At 37.3% G+C, this 22,129-nt stretch overlaps 1 protein-coding gene across 1 annotated transcript; it reads left to right on the forward strand.

Moving 5' to 3' along the window:
* The first annotated feature begins 1,738 nt into the window (after positions 1–1,738).
* Positions 1,739–19,721, forward strand: LOC109257127 (olfactory receptor 2M5-like). The gene is made up of 2 exons (XM_053901464.1): positions 1,739–1,802; positions 18,769–19,721. Exons 1-2 carry the CDS (start codon positions 1,739–1,741, stop codon positions 19,719–19,721), a joined length of 1,017 nt encoding a protein of 338 aa, XP_053757439.1.
* The last annotated feature ends 2,408 nt before the right edge of the window (positions 19,722–22,129 follow it).

The following is a 22,129-nucleotide window of genomic DNA, read 5'->3' on the forward strand; positions in this document are numbered from 1 at the left end:
GAATAGAAAAAAAAAATATCTCACCAAAATATAGGTGATATGTAAAAAGTCCACAGTGAACATCATACTTAATGGTGAAAAACTTTTCCTTTAATATCAGGAACTACTCTCCCTGTCAAATAATAATAATAATTTTTTAAAAAGGGGCACCTGGGTGGCTCAGTTGGTTAAGCTTCTGACTTTTGATTTTGGCTCAGGTCATGATCTCACAGTCGTGACCTTGAACCCTGAATGGTACTTTGTGCTGGGCATAGAACCTGCTTGATTCTCTTTCTCCCACTCTCTCTGCCCGTCCCCAACTCACACCCTGTCTCTGTCTCTCTCAAAATGAATGAATGAATGAATAAATAAAAATAAAATAAATAAAATAAGATCAGGAACTAGGAAAAGAAAATGCTCACTCTCACTACCTCTATTCAATATAGGTCTGCAAGTTTTAGACCAGGCAGTTAGTCAAGAAATGGAATAAATAATAGGGGCGCCTGGGTGGCTTGGCCGGTTAAGCATCCGACTTTGGCTCAGGTCATGATCTCACGGTCTGTGAGTTCGAGCCCCGCATCAGGCTCTGTGCTGACAGCTCAGAGGCTGGAGCCTGTTTCAGATTCTGTGTCTCCCTCTCTCTCTGCCCCTCCCCTGTTCATGCTCTGTCTCTGTCTCAAAAATAAATAAACGTTAAAAAAAAGAAACAGAATAATACTCATTCGAATCAGAAGAGAAGTTATTTCTGGTTGTAACTGACAATATATTATATGTGCAAAGCTTTAAAAAACATTAAAAATGAAATAGAGTAAAAAAATAAGCAAATTTTCAGATTGAAATATCAAAACTTAAAACTCTGTTTCTAAAACTAACAAGTTATACAAAAAGGAAATTAAGGAGGAGGGGCCAACATGATGGAGAAGTAGGAGAATCCGACGTTCCCTCATCTCTCAAAGTAGTGTTGAGACCAAAGGAGTTTGAACTGTAAGAGTCCAAAAAGCAAAGTGACAGAGTCACTTCCAAGGACCCACTGGGACAACCTGACAGGCCACCTATGGGTGGGTGATTGTGAACTGAGAGAGATCAAACAAATGGAGGGGAGGGACTCCTTCTACAGAGAGACAAAGGGAAGAGAAAGAGAGGCTGGGGAATATAGGACTGTATCTGGACAAGAGAAAAACCAATGACCAATAAGGAGAAAGATCGAATCTCTAACTGCAGTGCTTTCTCTGGACTCAGCCTGGCTGCCCTGTTCACATACCTGGAGAGGTGGGGAGCCAGCCCCAGTCTCAGTAACTAGCTCAGAGGTGCAGTCCACAGTAGGAGAAAGCGATCCCCTCCCTGGAGTGTTGTGGGAAGAAGGTATATATCAGCTCAAAGGAGTGAAACTTCCTGAACCGGGGCAGACAGAGTGGTAACCTTAAAGACATCAGAGTTGAAGTCCCAGCGGAGCGCCAGCGACACATGGGAGTCAGCAGAGTGGGATAAGCCACACATTCTCTGTACTGTGAGGCTGTGGGGCATCTCTTACTCAGAACCAGGATGCACGGAGTGGGAATCTCTAAGACATCAGGGTTTAAATCCAAGCCAAGCACCAGGGAGGCATGGGAGTCAGAAGAGGGGGGCAAATTGCCTCGTTTACACCCATGGCACAGTGAGGACAGCTTGAACAGAGTGGTTTAGGACACCTGGTCTACGGAGGAGAGACAGGGTTGTCACCATTTTTCTCCCCATCACCAACAAGGTGGGGTGTCAGGGAATGGACAAAGGACCCACAGTGGAGGCAGTACCCACCTACACCAAACCATGCCCCTCCACACTTGGTAACTGCATATCTTCAAGAGCAGGATTGACACTGAGAAATTAGACAGCCCCTTCTCCAGACCAGCGCTGTTACATAGCCTGACTTAATTCTTGGACAATTCTTATTGTATAGATACATTCTTCCTTACTTTTCTCCTTATCTCTTCCCTCCTCTTGTCTGGTTACTCGGATTGTTGTTGTTGTTGTTGTTGTTTTTTAATTTTTATTTATTTATTTATTTTTTTAATATATGAAATTTACTGTCAAATTGGTTTCCATACAACACCCAGTGCTCATCCCAAAAGGTGCCCTCCTCAATACCCATCACCCACCCTCCCCTCCCTCCCACCCCCCCATCAACCCTCAGTTTGTTCTCAGTTTTTAACAGTCTCTTAGGCTTTGGCTCTCTCCCACTCTAACCTCTTTTTTTTTTTTCCTTCCCCTCCCCCATGGGTTTCTGTTACGTTTCTCAGGATCCACATAAGAGTGAAACCATATGGTATCTGTCTTTCTCTGTATGCCTTATTTCACTTAGCATCACACTCTCCAGTTCCATCCACGTTGCTACAAAAGGCCATATTTCATTCTTTCTCATTGCCACATAGTATTCCATTGTGTATATAAACCACAATTTCTTTATCCATTCATCAGTTGATGGACATTTAGGCTCTTTCCATAATTTGGCTATTGTTGAGAGTGCTGCTATAAACATTGGGGTACAAGTGCCCCTATGCATCAGTACTCCTGTATCCCTTGGATAAATTCCTAGCAGTGCTATTGCTGGGTCATAGGGTAGGTCTATCTTTAATTTTCTGAGGAAAATTGCTTTCCAGACTGCTCTCCAGAGCGGCTGCACCAATTTCTGAGCAATTTCTGAGGAATATTGCTTTCCACATTGCTTTCCAGAGCGGCTGCACCAATTTGCATTCCCACCAACAGTGCAAGAGGGTTCCCATTTCTCCACATCCTCTCCAGCATCTATAGTCTCCTGATTTGTTCATTTTGGCCACTTTGACTGGCGTGAGGTGATATCTGAGTGTGGTTTTGATTTGTATTTCCCTGATATGGAGCGACGTTGAACATCTTTTCATGTGCCTGTTGGCCATCTGGATGTCTTCTTTAGAGAAGCGTCTATTCATGTTTCTGCCCATTTCTTCACTGGGTTATTTGTTTTTCGGGTGTAGAGTTTGGTGAGCTCTTTATAGATGTTGGATACTAGCCCTTTGTCCGATATGTCATTTGCAAATATCTTTTCCCATTCCGTTGGTTGCCTTTTAGTTTTGTTGGTTGTTTCCTTTGCTGTGCAGAAGCTTTTTATCTTCATAAGGTCCCAGCAATTCACTTTTGCTTTTAATTCCCTTGCCTTTGGGGATGTGTCGAGTAAGAGATTGCTACAGCTGAGGTCAGAGAGGTCTTTTCCTGCTTTCTCCTCTAGGGTTTTGATGGTTTCCTGTCTCACATTCAGGTCCTTTATCCATTTTGAGTTTATTTTTGTGAATGGTGTGAGAAAATGGTCTAGTTTCAACTTTCTGCATGTGGCTGTCCAGTTCTCCCAGCACCATTTGTTAAAGAGACTGTCTTTTTTCCATTGGATGTTCTTTCCTGCTTTGTCAAAGATGAGTTGGCCATACATTTGTGGGTCTAGTTCTGGGGTTTCTATTCTATTCCATTGGTCTATGTGTCTGTTTTTGTGCCAATACCATGCTGTCTTGATGATGACAGCTTTGTAGTAGAGGCTAAAGTCTGGGATTGTGATGCCTCCTGCTTTGGTCTTCTTCTTCAAAATTACTTTGGCTATTCGGGGCCTTTTGTGGTTCCATATGAATTTTAGGATGGCTTGTTCTAGTTTCGAGAAGAATGCTGGTGCAATTGTGATTGGGATTGCATTGAATGTGTAGATAGCTTTGGGCAGTATTGACATTTTGACAATATTTATTCTTCCAATCCATGAGCAGGGAATGTCTTTCCATTTCTTTAAATCTTCTTCAATTACCTTCATAAGCTTTCTATAGTTTCAGCATACAGATCTTTTACATCTTTGGTTAGATTCATTCCTAGGTATTTTATGCTTCTTGGTGCAATTGTGAATGGGATCAGTTTCTTTATTTGTCTTTCTGTTGCTTCATTGTTAGTGTATAAGAATGCAACTGATTTCTGTACATTGATTTTGTATCCTGCAACCTTGCTGAATTCATGTATCAGTTCTAGCAGACTTTTGGTGGAGTCTATCGGATTTTCCATGTATAATATCATGACATCTGCAAAAAGCGAAAGCTTGACTTCATCTTTGCCAATTTTGATGCCTTTGATTTCCTTTTGTTGTCTGATTGCTGATGCTAGAACTTCCAGCACTATGTTAAACAACAGCGGTGAGAGTGGGCATCCCTGTCGTGTTCCTGATCTCAAGGAAAAAGCTCAGTTTTTCCCGTTGAGGATGATGTTAGCTGTGGGCTTTTCATAAATGGCTTTTATGATCTTTAAGTGTGTTCCTTCTATCCCGACTTTCTCAAGGGTTTTTATTAAGAAAGGGTGCTGGATTTTGTCAAAGGCCTTTTCTGCATCGATTGACAGGATCATATGGTTCCTCTCTTTTTTTTTTTTTTGTTAATGTGATGTATCACATTGATCGATTTGCGAATGTTGAAACAGCCCCGCATCCCAGGAATGAATCCCACTTGATCATGATGAATAATTCTTTTTATATGCCGTTGAATTCGATTTGCTAGTATCTTATTGAGAATTTTTGCATCCATATTCATCAGGGATATTGGCCTGTAGTTCTCTTTTTTTACTGGGTCTCTGTCTGGTTTAGGAATCCAAGTAATACTGGCTTCATAGAATGAGTCTGGAAGTTTTCCTTCCCTTTCTATTTCTTGGAATAGCTTGAGAAGGATAGGTATTATCTCTGCTTTAAATGTCTGGTAAAACTCCCCTGAAAAGCCATCTGGTCCTGGACTCTTATTTGTTGGGAGATTTTTGATAACCGATTCAATTTCTTCACTGGTTATGGGTCTGTTCAAGCTTTCTATTTCCTCCTGATGGAGTTTTGGAAGAGTGTGGGTGTTTAGGAATTTGTCCATTTCTTCCAAGTTGTCCAATTTGTTGGCATATAATTTTTCATAGTATTCCCTGATAATTGTTTGTATCTCTGAGGGATTAGTTGTAATAATTCCATTTTCATTCATGATTTTATCTATTTGGGTCATCTCCCTTTCCTTTTTGAGAAGCCTGGCTAGAGGTTTGTCAATTTTGTTTATTTTTTCAAAAAACCAACTCTTGGTTTCGTTGATCTGCTCTACCGTTTTTTTAGATTCTATATTGTTTATTTCTGCTCTGATCTTTATTATTTCTCTTCTTCTGCTGGGTTTAGGCTGCCTTTGCTGTTCTGCTTCTATTTCCTTTAGGTGTGCTGTTAGATTTTGTATTTGGGATGTTTCTTGTTTCTTGAGATAGGCCTGGATTGCAATGTATTTTCCTCTCAGGACTGCCTTCGCTGCGTCCCAAAGCTTTTGGATAGTTGTATTTTCATTTTCGTTTGTTTCCATATATTTTTTAATTTCTTCTCTAATTGCCTGGTTGATCCACTCATTCGTTAGTAGGGTGTTCTTTAACCTCCATGCTTTTGGAGGTTTTCCAGACTTTTTCCTGTGGTTGATTTCAAGCTTCATAGCATTGTGGTCTGAAAGTCTGCATGGTATAATTTCAATTCTTGTAAACCTATGAAGGGCTGTTTTGTGACCCAGTATATGATCTATCTTGGAGAATGTTCCATGTGCACTCGAGAAGAAAGTATATTCTGTTGCTTTGGGATGCAGAGTTCTAAATATATTTGTCAAGTCCATCTGATCCAAGGTATCATTCAGGGCCCTTGTTTATTTATTGATTGTGTGTCTAGATGACCTATCCATTTCTGTAAGTGGGGTGTTAAAGTCCCCTGCAATTACCACATTCTTATCAATAAGGTTGCTTATGTTTATGAGTAATTGTTTTATATATTTGGGGGCTCCTGTATTCGGTGCATAGACATTTATAATTGTTAACTCTTCCTGATGGATAGACCCTATAATTATTATATAATGTCCTTCCTCATCTCTTGTTGCAGCCTTTAATTTAAAGTATAGTTTGTCTGATATAAGTATGGCTACTCCAGATTTCTTTTGGCTTCCAGTAGCATGATCAATAGTTCTCCATCCCCTCACTCTCAATCTAAAGGTGTCCTCAGATCTAAAATGAGTCTCTTGTAGACAGCAAATAGACGGGTCTAGTTTTTTTATCCATTCTGATACCCTATGTCTTTTGGTTGGCACATTTAATCCATTTACATTCAGTGTTATTATAGAAAGATACGGGTTTAGAGTCATTGTGATGTCTGTATGTTTTATGCTTGTAGTGATGTCTCTGGTACTTTGTCTCACAGGGTCCCCCTTAGGATCTCTTGTAGGGCTGGTTTATTGGTGACAAATTCCTTCAGTTTTTGTTTGTTTGGGAAGACCTTTATCTCTCCTTCTATTCTTAATGACAGACTTGCTGGATAAAGGATTCTCGGCTGCATATTTTTTCTCTTTAGCACACTGAAGATATCGTGCCAAGCCTTTCTGGCCTGCCAAGTTTCAAAAGAGAGATCAGTCACGAGTCTTATAGGTCTCCCTTTATATGTGAGGGCACATTTATCCCTTGCTGCTTTCAGAGTTTTCTCTTTATCCTTGTATTTTGTCAGTTTCACTATGATATGTCGTGCAGAAGATCGATTCAAGTTACATCTGAAGGGAGTTCTCTGTGCCTCTTGGATTTCAATGCCTTTTCCTTCCCCAGCTCAGGGAAGTTATCAGCTATAATTTCTTTAAGTACCCCTTCAGCACCTTTTCCTCTCTCTTCCTCCTCTGGGATACCAATTATGCGTATATTATTTCTTTTTAGTGTATCACTTAGTTCTCTAATTTTCCCCTCATACTCCTGGATTTTTTTATCTCTCTTTCTCTCAGCTTCCTCTTTTTCCATAACTTTACCTTCTAGTTCACCTATTCTCTCCTCTGCCTCTTCAATCCGAGCTGTCGTCGTTTCCATTTTGTTTTGCATTTCGTTTAAAGCGCTTTTCAGCTCCTCGTGACTGTTCCTTAGTCCCTTGATCTCTGTAGCAAGAGATTCTATGCTGTCCTCTATACTGTTTTCAAGCCCAGTGATTAATTTTATGACTATTATTCTAAATTCACTTTCTGTTATATTATTTAAATCCTTTTTGATCAGTTCATTAGCTGTTGTTATTTCCTGGAGAATCTTCTGAGGGGAATTCTTCCGTTTGGTCATTTTGGATAGTCCCTGGAGTGGTGAGGACCTGCAGGGCACTTCCCCTGTGCTGTGTTGTATAACTGGAGTTGGTGGGCGGGGCCGCAGTCAGACTTGATGTCTGCCCCCAGCCCACCACTGGGGCCACAGTCAGACTGGTGTGTGCCTTCTCTTCCCCTCTCCTAGGGGCGGGATTCCCTGTGGGTTGGTGTGGCCCATCTGGGCTACTTGCACACTGCCAGGCTTGTGGTGCTGGGGATCTGAGGTATTAGCTGGGGTGGGTAGGCAAGGTGCATGGGGGCCGGAGGGGCAGGCTTAGCTCGCTTCTCCTTAGGTGATCCACTTCAGGAGGGGCCCTGTGGCAGCAAGGTGATCCACTTCAGGAGGGGCCCTGTGGCAGCGAGGGAGTCAGATCCGCTGCCGGAGGTTTGGCTCCGCAGGAGCACAGATTTGGGTGTTTTCGAGGAGTGAGCAAGTTTCCTGGCAGGAACTGGTTCTCTTTGGGATTTTGGCTGGGGGATGGGCGGGGGAGATGGCTCTTGCAAGCGCCTTTGTTCCCCACCAAACTGAGCTCTGTCTTCCAGGGGCGCAGCAGCTCTCCCTCCCTTTGTCCTCCAGCCTTCCCACTTTCTGAGCAGAGCTGTTAACTTATGACCTCCCAGACGCTAAGTCGCACTTGCTGTGGGAACACAGTCCGTCAGGCCCCTCAGCTTTAGCCAGCCAGACTCGGGGGCTCTGCTTGGCCGGCGAGCCACCCCTCCACCCCGGCTCCTTCCTGCCAGTCCGTGGAGCGCGCACCGACTCACCTCCCTTCCTACCCTCTTCCGTGGGCCTCTAGTCTGCGCTTGGCTCCGGAGACTCTGTTCTGCTAATCCTCTGGCGGTTTTCTGGGTTATTTAGGCAGGTGTAGGTGGAATCTAAGTGATCAGCAGGACGCGCGGTGAGCCCAGCGTCCTCCTATTCCGTCATCTTCCCTCTCTCCTCTGTTGGTTTGTTTAAACAGACATATTTAATCCATTCTCTTGATACATGTTCTACACCTCCTTCTTTATTCTCCTTTCTCTTTCTCTGGAATAAGCCATATAGTTTCTCGGTCTGGTCAATTTTTATTTTATTTTATTTTCCCCTGCCCCTGTCATTTCTCTCTTTGTATAGGATAAGGCCTCTTCCATCAGCACTGCATCATCAATGTTGTTTGCTTATAGCTAGTGTTTCTGTTTTTTTTTTTTTTTAATGTTTGTTTCTGTGTGTGTGTGTGTTTGTGTATGCTTTTTTATTTTCTGTTTTTTGTTTGTTTGTTTTCCTATCCAGGGCTACTTCAATGAACAAATCAAAGCACATCTGGTGGAGGGACCAAAACATCACTATGAGTAGGGAGATAAAGTAATCAAAGTCAAAATAACAGAGATCAAGTAACAGTCTCCAAAATCACCTCCTGTAGGGCCAGTCCCTGGACAGTGTATGGACCCTCTTTAATATAGTAGTGCTTGCAGGTGCAAAGCACATAACAAGCTTTTAAAACACATAAGGGACAGACGACTAGCCAAAATTATTAAAAGGAAGAATTTTCCTAAAGAGAAATTCCAGGAAGAAATGACAGCTAAAGAATTGATCAAAACAGATACAAATAATATATCATTAAAGTCCCCTGTAATTACCACATTTGTATCAATAAGATTGCTTATTTTTGTGATGAATCGTTTTATATATTTGGGTTCTCCCAAATTAGGTCCACAAACATTTATAATTGTTAGCTTTTCTTAATGGATAGACCCCGTAATTATGATATAGTTCTCTTCTTCATCTCCTGTTACAACCTTTAAAATCTAGTTTGTCTTATACAAATATGGCTACTCAAGCTTTCTTTTGACTTTCAATAGCATGATATATGGTTCTCCATCCCCTCACTTTCAATCTGAAGGTGTCCTCATGTCTAAAATGGGTCCCTTGTAGACAGCAAATACATGGGTCTTATTTCTTTTATTATTCATTCTGTTACCCTATGTATTTTGATTGAAGCATACAGTCCATTTACATTCAGTGCTATTATTGAAAGATATGAGTTTAGAGTCATTGTGTTATCCGTAGGATAGATTGTGATAAATGCATTTTCATTAGTGATTTTATCTATGGGACCTCTCTTTCTTTTTTAGAAGTCTGGCTAGGGGTTTATCAATTTTGTTTATTTTTGCAACAAAAAAAAACAGCTCTTCATCTCATTGATCTGTTCTTTTTATTTGGATTCTATATTATTTCTGCTGTGATTGTTATTATTTCTCTTCTTCTGTTGGCCTTGGGGTTTCTTTATTAATCTGCTTTTAGTTCCTTTAAGGGTGCTGTTAGCTTTTCTATTTGAGATTTTTCTTGAGATACACCTGGATTGCAATGTACTTTTCTCTTATCACTGCCTTTGCTACCTCCGAAAGGGTTTGGACTGTTGTGCTTTTGTTTTCATTTGTTTCCATATATTTTTTAAATTCTTCTTTAATTGCCTGGTTGACCCATTCATTCTTTAGTTGGATGTCCTTTAACCTCTATACATTTGGAGTTTTGTAAAATTTTCTGTGGTGTTTTCAAATTTCGTAGCATGGGGATCTGAAAATGTGCATGGTATGATCTCAATTCTTTTATATTTATTGTGGGCTGTTTTGTGACCCAGTATGTGATCTATCTTGGAGAATGCTCCATGTGCACTAAAGAATAATGTGTATTCTTCTGCTTTAAGATGAAAAGTTAATATATATGTCAGGTCTATTTGGTTCAGTGTATCATTCAGGGTCATTGTTTCTTGATTGCTTTTCTGTCTAGATGATCTGTCTATTGCTGTAAGTGGAGTTTTAAAGTCCCCTGCAATTACCACATTCTTACCAATAAGATTGCTTATTTTTGTGATTAATTGTTTTATATATTTGGGTTCTCCCAAATTAGGTGCATAAACATTTATAATTGTTAGCTCTTCTTTATGGATATACCCCATAATTATGATATAATACAGCAATGGGCAGATCATCTAGACAGTAAAAGCAATCAAGAAACAAATTATATATATATATATATATATATATATATATATATATATATGTGTGTGTGTGTGTGTGTGTAAATATATACATTTAAATGTAATGGAATATTACCCTACCATCAAAAAATGAAAATTTGCCATTTACAATGACATAGATGGAGCTAAAATGTATTATACTAAGTGAACTAAGTTGATCAGATTAAAAAAATACCATATGATTTTACTCATATGCGGACTTTAAGAAACAAAACAAATAAATGTATGGTAAGGGGGGGGAGAGAAGAGAGGGAAACAAACTACAAGAGGCTGTTAATGATAGAGACCATAATGAGGGTTGATGGAGGGAGGTAAGGAGGGCATGGGCTAGATGAGTTATGGGTACAAGGAGGACACTTGGGATGAGAACTGGGTGTTGAATGTAACAGGTAAATCACTGAATTCTATGCCTGAAACCAGTATTTCACCATAAGTTAATTAAAGTTTAAATTTAATAAAAAGGAGAAAAATTGTGAGACCTAAAACTATCAAACCCCTGGAAGAAAACATAAGAGGAATCTTCATAACACTTATCTTGGGAATTATTCCTTGTATATGACAACAAAAGAAAGAAAGAAAAAAAAAAGATGAGTAAGATCACATCAAATAAGAATGTCTGCACCAAAAGAAAATAATCAGCAAAGTACAGGGCAAGCTACAGAATGGGAGAAAATATTCTTTCAATATGTCTGATGAAACAAATTACAAATATATATTAAAAAAAAAACACTCCTTCAAAAAAAACAAAGAGAAAGAAAGAAAAAGAAAGAAAGAAAGAGAAAATAAAACATAAAATACTCAATAATGGGCAAGGGAGTTTTTAATTATGTTTTTAATGTTTATTTATTTTTTGAGAGAGACAGAGCATGAGCAGGGGAGGGGCAAGAGAGAGAGGGAGACACAGGATCCAAAGCAGGCTTCAGTCTCTGAGCTGTCAGCACAGAGCCTGATGTGGGTCTCAAACTCATGAACCAGGAGATCATGACTTGAGCTGAAGTCAGACACTTAACCACTAGCCACCCACGTGCCCCAAAAGTGGGCAAGGAATTTAATAAACATTTCTCTATGAGGACATAGCAACATTTATATGAAGAGGTATTCAATGTCCTTCCCTGATGCTCATCATAAGGGAAATGCAAATAAAAACCAAGAAATATTACCTCATCCCTGTTATGGTGGCCAGTTTCCAAAATAACAACAACAACAATAACAACAACAACAACAACAGAAAATAACAAATCTTGGTGAGAATTTGGATAAATTGAAACCACTGTATACTGTTGATTGGAATACAAAATGACACAGCTTCCATGTAAAACACTATGGAAATTTCTCAAAACATTAAAAATAAAACTCCCATATGATTACCAATCCTACTTCTGTGTATTTATCCAAAGCAACTTGACATCATGATCTTGTAGAAAAACATGCACTTTCATAATTGTGGAAGGTGGCATTATTCATGGTCGCTAAGAAGTAAAAACAACCTAAATGTATATCAACAGACAAATGGAAAAAGAAAATAAGGAAATTCTTTCATATATGACAATATGTATGAACCTGGAGAACATATGCAAAGTGAAATAATTCATTGACAAAAGAACAAATACTGTATAATTCCAATTATATGCAGTATCTAAAATTGTCTAACCCATATAACAGATAGCAGAATTGTGGTTGTCAGTGGCTGGAGGAAGGGAACATGATGGCTCTTCAACAGATATAAAGTTTTAATTATACAAGATGAACTAGACCTTTGCTGTACAACAGTATGCCTGAAGTTAACAATGTTGTATTTTGCACTTAGAAATTTGTTGACAGTGTAAATCTTATGTGTTCTTATTACAATGAAAGAGACCCTTTTATGAGGGTGAAAAGACAGTTATGGACTTGGAGGAAATATGTGTAAACTACACATCTGACAAAGGACTATAGCAAAAGATATAACAGACTTTTCTTTTCTTAAAGAGAGAAAGAAGGTGCTATTAGGGAAGGGGCAGAGGGAGAGGGAGAGAATGAATCTTAAGCAGGCTCCATGCCCAGTGGGGAGCCCCATGTCAGGCTTTATCTCATGACCATGAAATCATGACCTGAGCTGAAATCAAAAGTCAAACCCTTAACTGACTGAGCTACCCAAGAGACCAATATATAACAGATTTTTAATTCAACAGTAATAATCTAATTAGAAACCAAACAAAAGACATGAACAGGCATTTTACTAAAGAAGATTCATAGATGCAAAAAAACACATGAAAAAATGTGCAACACCATTAGCCATTATACAAATGTAAATTAAAACCACAATATATACTTCACACCTACAAGAAGAACTAAAAGAATTAGTAGTGACAACAAATGATGGAAAAATGGTAGAAAATTCAGATATCTCACACATTTGTTTGAGGAATATATAATGGCATAGCCATTCTGGAATTATCATCCTTCAATTGCACTTTTGAGTATGTATCTTAGACAATAAAGACTTATGTTTACACAAGAAAACCCATAAGTACTCACAGCAGCTTTAATTCTAATGGCCAAAACTAACCTAAATTTTCTTCAACAGGTGAATAGTTAAACTGTGATACATCCATAGCATGGATTACTACTTAGCAATTAAAGTAAATTAGTGACTTATATAATGTACAACTTGAATAGATCTCAAAGGAATAATACTAGATGGGGAAAAAAAGCAAATATCATAGAGTTACACAATATATTACCCAATGCATACAACGTTAATGAAATAACAAAACTACAGAGATGGAAAACAGATTAGTGGGTCAGGGGCTACAGAAGAGGAGAGAATGAGGTAGCTGTTACTATTTAAAAAAAAGTAGCATGAGGGATTCCTGTTCTGGAATTATTTTGTATCTTGCCTATGTTGGTGGTCACACAAATTTATACATGGGGAAAAGTGCATATAGTGTACAAACATAGAAATGAATGGATATAAAACTGGTGAAATGTGAATAAAGTCAGTGGATCACATCAATTCCTGACTGTAATTGGGGGAAAGTGTGTGAAGCATAAATGGGATCATCTGTGTTATTTTTCATAACTGCATGTAAATACATATCTTAAAATTTAATGTTAAAAAACATAGTTAAGGGCTATACATAACACTTGTTATTTTTTCAAGAATGGAAAATAAAAAAATATGATTTTTCCACAGTATGAAGCCTGTGACTTCATAGTGACATAAATGAATCACTATGAGAAGGAAGGAAAAAAAGAAGAAAGAAAAGGAGAGAAGAAAGGAAAGAACAAAGGAAGGAGGAAGGGAGGGAAGGAGGGAGTGAGGAAGGAAGGAAGGAAGGAAGGCAGGCAAAGGGAAGGAGGGAGTGAGGAAGGAAGGAAGGAAGAATGGAAAGGATAGAGGGAGTAAGGAAGAAAGAAGGGAAGAAGGAAGGGAGGAAGAAAGAGATGGAGGGAGGAAGGAAGGAAAACCAAGCTCCTGTATAGGATAATTCCAAATAATTAATGTAGATAGCCCACCCCTCAAAAAAGGTGAACATTAGCCTGCCTCCCACCTTGAATGTGAACTGCACTTAGTGCCTTGTTTTCAAAAAGTAGGACATATAACAGGGAAGGGGGGAGTAACTTTACAGTGGAGAAATCTTACAAGCACTATCAGCCAAGTGACCAAGATTAACATCATTAGTGATAAGTCATGTAGACATCATGTACCCCTAGCATGACATGACAAGAGCACTTTACATCTGCAATCTTCTTTCCCAAAACCTATAATGTTAGTCTAATGAGGAGAAAAACATCAGGCAAAAAATAATTGAGGGATGTGCTAAAAACTCCTGTCAGTACTCCTCAAAATGGTCAAGGTTTTAAAAACAAGGACTGAATCACTCTCACAGCCTAGAGGAGCCTAAGGAGACATGCTGACTAAATATAATGTGATCTCCTTAAAACAAATCTGAAAAAAGATAAGTACATTATGGAAAATGGGTGAAATCTGAATAAAGTATAGATTTTAGTTAATATTAATGTACAAATATTGGTTCTTAGTTTTACTAAAGAACCAATGTTGGTTCCATAGTAATGTATGATGTTAACAATATAGAAAACTGAATGAAGGATGTATGGAAATTCTGTACTATTTGTCAACTGCTCTATATATCTGGAACTGTTCAAAAAATAAAAAGTTTATTTTAAAATATTATTAACGTTTTAAAAGTATCTAGTTTGATGAATCATTAGATTTTCTTTTGAATCAGGGATCTATTTGGATCCATTTGTAAGAGGAAAATATATTAAAAAGTAGCGTGATAGGATTGGGTGGCCAAAAGTACTTGATTGAAGCTCAAATGTGGCCGTATTAGCAGTAACAAAGGTGACTGTAGGGTTAGTAAAGAGAGAATGAGTGTGTGGAAAGAAATAAATTCTCTCCAAACAATTTCCTCATATTCCTTTTTAAAAATTTTTAATGTTTATTTATTTTTGAGAGACAAAGCATGAGCAGGGGAGGGGCAGAGTGAGAGGGAGACACAGAATCTGAAGCAGGCTCCAGGCTGATCTGTCAGCACAGAGCCTGATGTAGGGCTCAAACTCAGGAGCCACCATGAGATCACGACCTGAGTCAAAGTGGGCGACTTAACTGACTGAGCCACCAAGGTACCCCTAGATTCTTTCATTTTAACAAGCTTGAGTGAATTCATTTTTTTCCCACTTTTAATTTAAAGCATATAGTATAGCATTCATTGAGTTAATGAAATGTAAGAATAAACCTACCAGGAATAGGAAACGAAAGGAAAACTGAGGCAAAATCCTAGGCTTTCCAGAGTTTAAAATGTTGCTATTAACTGTAAGAGCATGTTAAGAGACCAGTAACAATACAATGTAGGTAATAAGCCCAAACATATATATCGTAATTAACTAAGAAAAATATGTTGTTATCCACTGTGGGCATAAAAGGAGACTTTCCTAGAGAGGTCAGACTTAAATCTGACCTTGAAGAAAATGGAAAATGTAGCTATGAAGATACGGTAAAGGAGATGATTCTAGAAAGGGGAAATAGTTTTAGAGTGATAGTTCTGGGAATACAAAGTAAGGAGAAAATAAGAGATGTTAGAAAGGAAAAAAAAATCAATAACTTGTTTAATGGTTGTATGGGATTAATGACTAAAAGACAAAGAGAATTATAAATTGGACCTCTGGGAAAATAATAGAAGTGATGACAAAAAAAAACAAAAAAGAATCTAAGCATGTTCTAATAGATAGTTTTGAAAAACTCTATATCATGGGGAGAAGATTGCTACATTTGAATACCACAGCTCTTAATGAGAAACTGGAAGGGCTGTCATGAAGCTGCGGTGTTTGGTCTGAGAAGACATTCCACACTAAACCCCAGGGCACTGAGGAATTAGGCAGATCCCAGCTCTGCTCACAAAGCAACAGGCTGAGGAGAGACAGCTTATCAAGGCCTACAGAGTTACTTGTTTTTTTCCTACTAAAATAGTTTATGTTTTCTTCTTTAACAATACATTCAATATTAATTGGCAATAGGAATTTTGAACATTTTATATTTTCTAAGAAATTTTAATGACTGAACAAAAATTACAAGGTAAGCACCTTGATAGAGGAAGTAACTCAATTTTTCTGGATTGTGAAAATAGGTTTATGCTAACGCATATTTATCAATAGTGTTTGCAAGGCTCAACTTGGGAAATGGATAATTTGCTCAGAAATAGAACAGTGTTATTTGACTGTGACCTGGTACTTTATTTATATCATTTCTCAAGTGGACATAATAATGTCGAGCCCCCTTCTATATATTTCAACAAAATAAAATGCTGGAAAGTGCTTTAAAGCCTATAAGGGATCATAAGTCAAAATAAAGCAATAATTTCTGGTAGAAAAATGTTTGTGCTAAAAACATTTACTTGGTCCATGCACAAAATCTAGTATTCCATCCCTAAGCTGATGATGTATTTAACTCATTTTCACTGAATGCAACATGATGGATCTAAAGAGAAAAGGTGGAATGTGGCAAAGACAGTTCCTTGCATCATATATCTCATGGTTTAAGGGACAAGGCATACGTTAAAATATATAATCATAAACAATGATGAAATTTAGGTTTCAGCCCAGGCTATAATGAATAGAATTTGTAAGGAAATTTTATAATAGAATTTAGCCAAGCTTATGGATACCCAAAAGCTTCAGGAAACAGCACTTGAGCTAGGAATCAGAAACTATGTAACATGGCACTGAAGTCACAGAACCCTGCTTTGCTTTTCTGAGAAGTTAGACAACTTTGAAACATCTAGCCATTCTGAAAATTCAGTTCCTTGCCATCTGATGACTCTATATCAAGCACAGACAACCCACTGGTTACACCAAGACTCACTCCAAGGCAGGAGAAAGTAAGATTCATGATGGCAAGTTTTGTCATTATTATTATTATTACTATTATTATTTTTATCTTAAACTATCTCCATATCTAAAAGCAGGCTAACTCATCAAGTATATCAAACACCTGGTGACAGAAGGCAGGTCTGATTCGCATGTGATCAATTGATTTGAAGGCGATCAACACAGAATGCTGTAATAAAGTATGGATATATGAAAACAGATGCCTATTTCTGGCAGTACCAACCCACAGAGGCTTTCTCATTCTTCACAAGAAGTTTGAGGCTCTTAGTGTGAGCAAAGGGAGAACAGACTTGAATATTTTTGTTGTCATAATTTCTGTATCCAAAAGTCATTACTATTTTTGGTGAGCAAATCAAAATGAAGTATCTGGAAAGAAGCAGTGAATTGAAATCAAATTGCACAAGTATTAGAAAAGTAATCAATGACCTAATATTTGAACACACTGTTTCTAAGGAGAGGGTACTGGGTGGATGCGGGCAACAGATTCTTTTAGTCCTTTTTGTAAATAACAAAGGAAACTTGGATCTCCCTCTTACAGTTGGCATACATACATACATACATACACAGCTTTCAGAAGAGGGGAGTATCCTAACAATTTAGAAATGATATTTTCAAGAATGTCATGAATGAATGTCACAGTTTTCCAAGGAGATAATAGAATAGGATATTGGAGTCTCTTATTTTACTACACGTTTCTTAGGTAGGTTTTTAAATCATGATTTAGTAAATTCTATCAAGCTTTTGTAACTAATGCAAAAGGCATATTATTTTTTAAAATTTAATCTGTTCTAATTGGTGAACTAACTTTAGAAATACTCTGAAATTAATCTTGCCTTACATTAAATTCAGGTAATTATGTTTTTTTAATACACAATTAGGGTCAATTTACTCTTTTTAAAAATAATTTGGAAACTTTTTGCAAGAATACAATTTCTCTTTCTTGTACTATCATCGCCAGGTTTTTGTAATAAGGTTATAGGAGTCCCATACAAAGACTGTTATAGACTCAGCAAGAGTTGTATAGATATTTAGAGTGTTTTATAGATATCTAGAAAGAGGATTAAATAGAGCTAAGATAATCTAAAAAGGATAAAGTTAGTAAACTTGAAGGAAAGGAGGCCTATAGTTTTTCTCTGAGCCCATCAGTGGCATAACAGCTGTAGCTAGAGGTTAAAGACAGTACAAATTCTATAAGAGCAAGAATCCTATAAGCTCATATAGAAATAAAACTTTCTCCCTCATTAATACATAATCTGAATTTACTATAAACCATGTAAATACAATGAGTAGTTTCCCTGGATAGAAAATCAGACCAATTAGATTAAAAACTTAAATAACCATAAATGTGTGTAACACGAAGCACAGGCCTAATGATCAATTTTCTCCTAAATTATAATGTCCCCTAAGTGCCCAGAGCCAAAAGGCTTGACTAAAGTAGAAGTATTTTAAAATTTTGAAAAATCCTTCTATAAATTAAATTAACAGTGATTTTTTTTTTATGGGAAAACAAAATCTATAATTTTTCCTCAAAAATATTATTGGGACATGTGGGTGGCTCAGTCAGTTAAGTGTGGGACTTTGGCTCAGGTCATGATCTCACCGTTGGTGAGTTCAAGTCCCACATCTGGCTCTCTGCTGTCAACACAGAGCCTACATTACATCCTGTGTCCCAGTCTCTGTCTCCATCCTTCCCTCTCTTTGTGCTCACTCTCTCTCTCAAAAATATACTTATATATATATATATATATATATATATATATATGTAATATTTTGTATGTATTTATATAATATATATTTATATTTTTATATTATATATAAATATAATTTATATTAAGGAAATCACTGAGAAGATGAGAATGGAAATAGCATAATTTTCTAAAGTTATGAAAAACTGGAAAATGGGCAGTTGGAAATTGTGACTTATCAACACATCATCATATTTTACAATTGTAAAAAAAAACAACTACATTTATCCAAAGTTTCTTTTAATATATGAAAATAAATCTCATAAAATAAAATTAATGGAATGCATTATAATACATACACTCTGGTTTCTAGAAGTACATTAGGGCATGGATAAGTAATGTAGAAAGAAATATTAAGAACTGATTCAAGTGATCATGGATGATTATTTTCATATTTGCCATTGTTATTACAATATTATTCTTAAACTTTAATAAGAAAATGCTTCATTTCTACGATATTTAAAAAAAATCTCTTCTCTTCCTTTTTTAAATCTCCTCTCTTCCTGTTAGCATTACAGACAGCCTTGAGGAGCGGGAATGAGACAAAACCCACAGATTTCATCCTCCTGGGCTTCTTCCCTGAATTTAAATACATTTCAGCCATGGTCTCCATCATTCTCCTGATCTACATGGCAACCTTCACTGGCAACACTCTTCTGATCCTCCTCATTTGGTTGTACTCCCATCTCCACACACCCATGTACTTCCTGCTCAGTCAGCTCTCCTTAATGGACTTAACTTTGACCTCTAGCATCATCCCCAAGATGGCAGCCAACTTCTTCTCCGGATGGCGGAGCATATCATTCTTGGCTTGTGGGACTCAAATTTTCTTCTCCCTGACTGTGGCCATTGCGGAATGCATCCTTATAACGCTCATGTGTTTTGATCGTTATGTAGCCATATGCGATCCTCTTCGGTACCCAGCCATTATAAATCTTAGGGTATGCTTACAGATGATTGCTATGTCTTGGGTTGGAGGGGCACTTACTTCCTTGGGCCACACGGCTTTTACCTTGCATTTTAATATCTGCAGCCCCAGAGAAATTCCCCACTTCTTCTGTGAAGTTATGGCTGTGCTTAGGATCGTCTGTGAGGATATCTCAGCCTATGAGAAGGCAGTGGTGATAACAAGCATCCTTGTTCTGCTCCTGCCCTTATCTCTCATCTTGTCTTCTTATGTTCTCATCTTCCTTGCTGTACTCCGAGTGAACTCCCCAGAAGGTAGGAACAAGGCTCTGGCCACCTGCTCCTCTCATCTCTGTGTGGTGGGTCTCTATTTTGGTCCAGGTTTGTGCATATACATGAGACCTGGTTCTGCCAAGACTCCAAAGTTAAATCAGGGTCTTTTTCTGTTTGGAACTGTCCTCACCCCTCTCCTAAACCCTCTTGCCTACAGTCTCAGGAACAAGGAAGTTCTAAGTGCACTGAAAAAGTTAATGGGGCGGTGTCAATCCTCCAGGTAAATGGCAGAAATCCCAATATCAGCCGTAGGCAATATAAAGATGTACCAACAAAGGGACATTTTGTCTGTTAAATAATAATCCCTTCAAACCCTGGTAAAGTCAACTAATCTTACTGAGTTTATCTGAAGGAAAAAAAATGTTTATCTTTTCCTCCCTGTATCTAAAAATTTCTGTCCAATTGTTCTAGATGATGTGATGATAAAGAACAAGGGACTGTATACATCAATTCTCTTCATGATTTACAATTGATGGTAATGTGAATTTTATTATTTCCAAAGCATCATATTGATTCCATGAAAGAAAGGCCAGTGTCTGCATATCTAAAATGCAAAATAATCACCTAGAACTTAGGTTGTGCTTCAGGATAATTCCCTGGTAAAGTTAATTAATGAGTCCCATGATAAATCATCAGGAATCAAATAAAGTTACCAGTATTTCTTTTTTCTCCCTAACATAATTTTAATTCTTCTTAATCCTGGAAAAATACAATCTTCAATCTATGTCAGTGCTTCCAAAGAGTGGTTTTCTGACCTTTTGCATTAGAATCATTTGCTGACTTCACAAAATATGCTAATTTTGCACCCATCTCAGATGAACATCATTAGAATCTGTTAAATTGGGCTTAAGAATCTGACTAGCAAACCTTTTAGTGATTTTCATGTTTACCAAAGTTTGTGAGTCACTGATATAATTATTGACCCCCTTTTCTAGACCAGCCTTGCAAAATAATCTTGCAAAATAATCTTTAAGGTGGCTGGCAAAAACTAATGTTATTTCTTAAGATAGTAGAGAATGAACTTTATGTTTGGAATACTTCAGAATTTAAATATTTTGAGCACACAGTAGTTGAGAAAGTAAACAAGACTCATATTTGTTATATAAAATATGAATGATTGAAAATATTTATAACAGAATGAAATTTTAAGTAGGATGCATCATAGTGTTTCTAAAATATTGATATATGTCAAAAATATACTACATAGGTAGAACACTAGGAATTTATTACATGTGTTTCTTTTTAAAATTTAATTAATTAATTTATTTTTATTTATTTTGAGAGAGAGACAGTGCACTCAGGGGAGGGACACGGGGGGGGGGGGAGAGAGAAAGAACCCCAAACAGGCTCCATGCTGACAGTGTGGAGCTGAATGGGGGGCTTAATCCGACAAACCATGAGACCATGGCCTGAGCTGAAATCAGGAGTCAGACACTTAGCTGACTAAGCCACCCAGGCACCCTTGACTTTTTATTTTAGAAGTGACTGAGAGAAATTACAGGAAAACAGTTTTTTAGTGAATAGGAAACACTCAGAAGGAGAACTAACAGCCTAATTATTTTTCTCTTAAATATCTCAGAAGCCATCAACTAGACATTGTATTTCAGAGATTGTATTACAAAGCTGAGTTTGGAAAAACTTAAATTATTTGTGTTAAATTTCAACTGTGCCAACAATATTAAAAAAGGCCCCTCCAGAATTACTAGAGGAATGGCTGAGAGAATATGGTTCAAGAAAGGACCCTGAGAATTTCACTTGAAACTGACTCAAAATACCACTTCTCTAAAAAATAAAATAAAATAAAAACTATCTCTAACTCATCTCAAATTGGAGGAGTGGGTCATTTAATAGGTACTACAATGGTCTGTCACTACCCAGTTGTTCGTGCTATAATATTCTGGTACTCTAAGGGGAATCCACAGATAAGATTGAATTTAGAAGATGATGCTAGGAAGGAAGGGAGAAGTACTTAAATGATGAAATAGTGCTAGCTGAAGAGTTTCTGCTGAATCATATATGTTCATAAAGCATGTTATTTATGTTTGACAGTTTTTACAAAGAGTTCTATTTTTATATGTAACTCATAAATGAACATTTTAACCATGTGAAGTTCACAGCAAATAGTTTTCCAGATGGATGTCTGGAAAGCACTCATCTTGGACTTTAAACTATGTGGTTCTAACACACTATTGTTGGAGGAGCACCTTTACACAAGAGGACTTAATGCTTTAGGGGAAAATAAATAAAGTAGTTAAGTACATGATTATTCAGAGGAATTATGATTCAATTCTAATTAAATCATGGTTCTTTTGTTTCTTCCCATTCTCATATTCATGATTTTAATTTTCTTCTTCCATTTTAACAGATATCCTATATGTGTATATCTGTTGTGGAACAACTCAAATATCTTCTGTAAATAAATAAAATATTTAAAAATCAACCACATTACTAAATATACATGAAAATAAAATTTTGTAACTGAATAAATTGCTTTAATATGGAAACTGAACTCCGTGGGTTTAAGATGTAGGAAAATGAAACTTTTATGAAAAGGACAAGATGACCACAATCTCAGGTGCACAGAGACTCTGAGATACTACAAATGGAAAATAATCATTAAATTGTATCGGGG

This window comes from Panthera pardus, unplaced genomic scaffold, assembly GCF_024362965.1.
Source record: "Panthera pardus isolate Hobbes unplaced genomic scaffold, ASM2436296v1 HiC_scaffold_1, whole genome shotgun sequence".
Taxonomy (NCBI): Eukaryota; Metazoa; Chordata; class Mammalia; order Carnivora; family Felidae; genus Panthera; species Panthera pardus.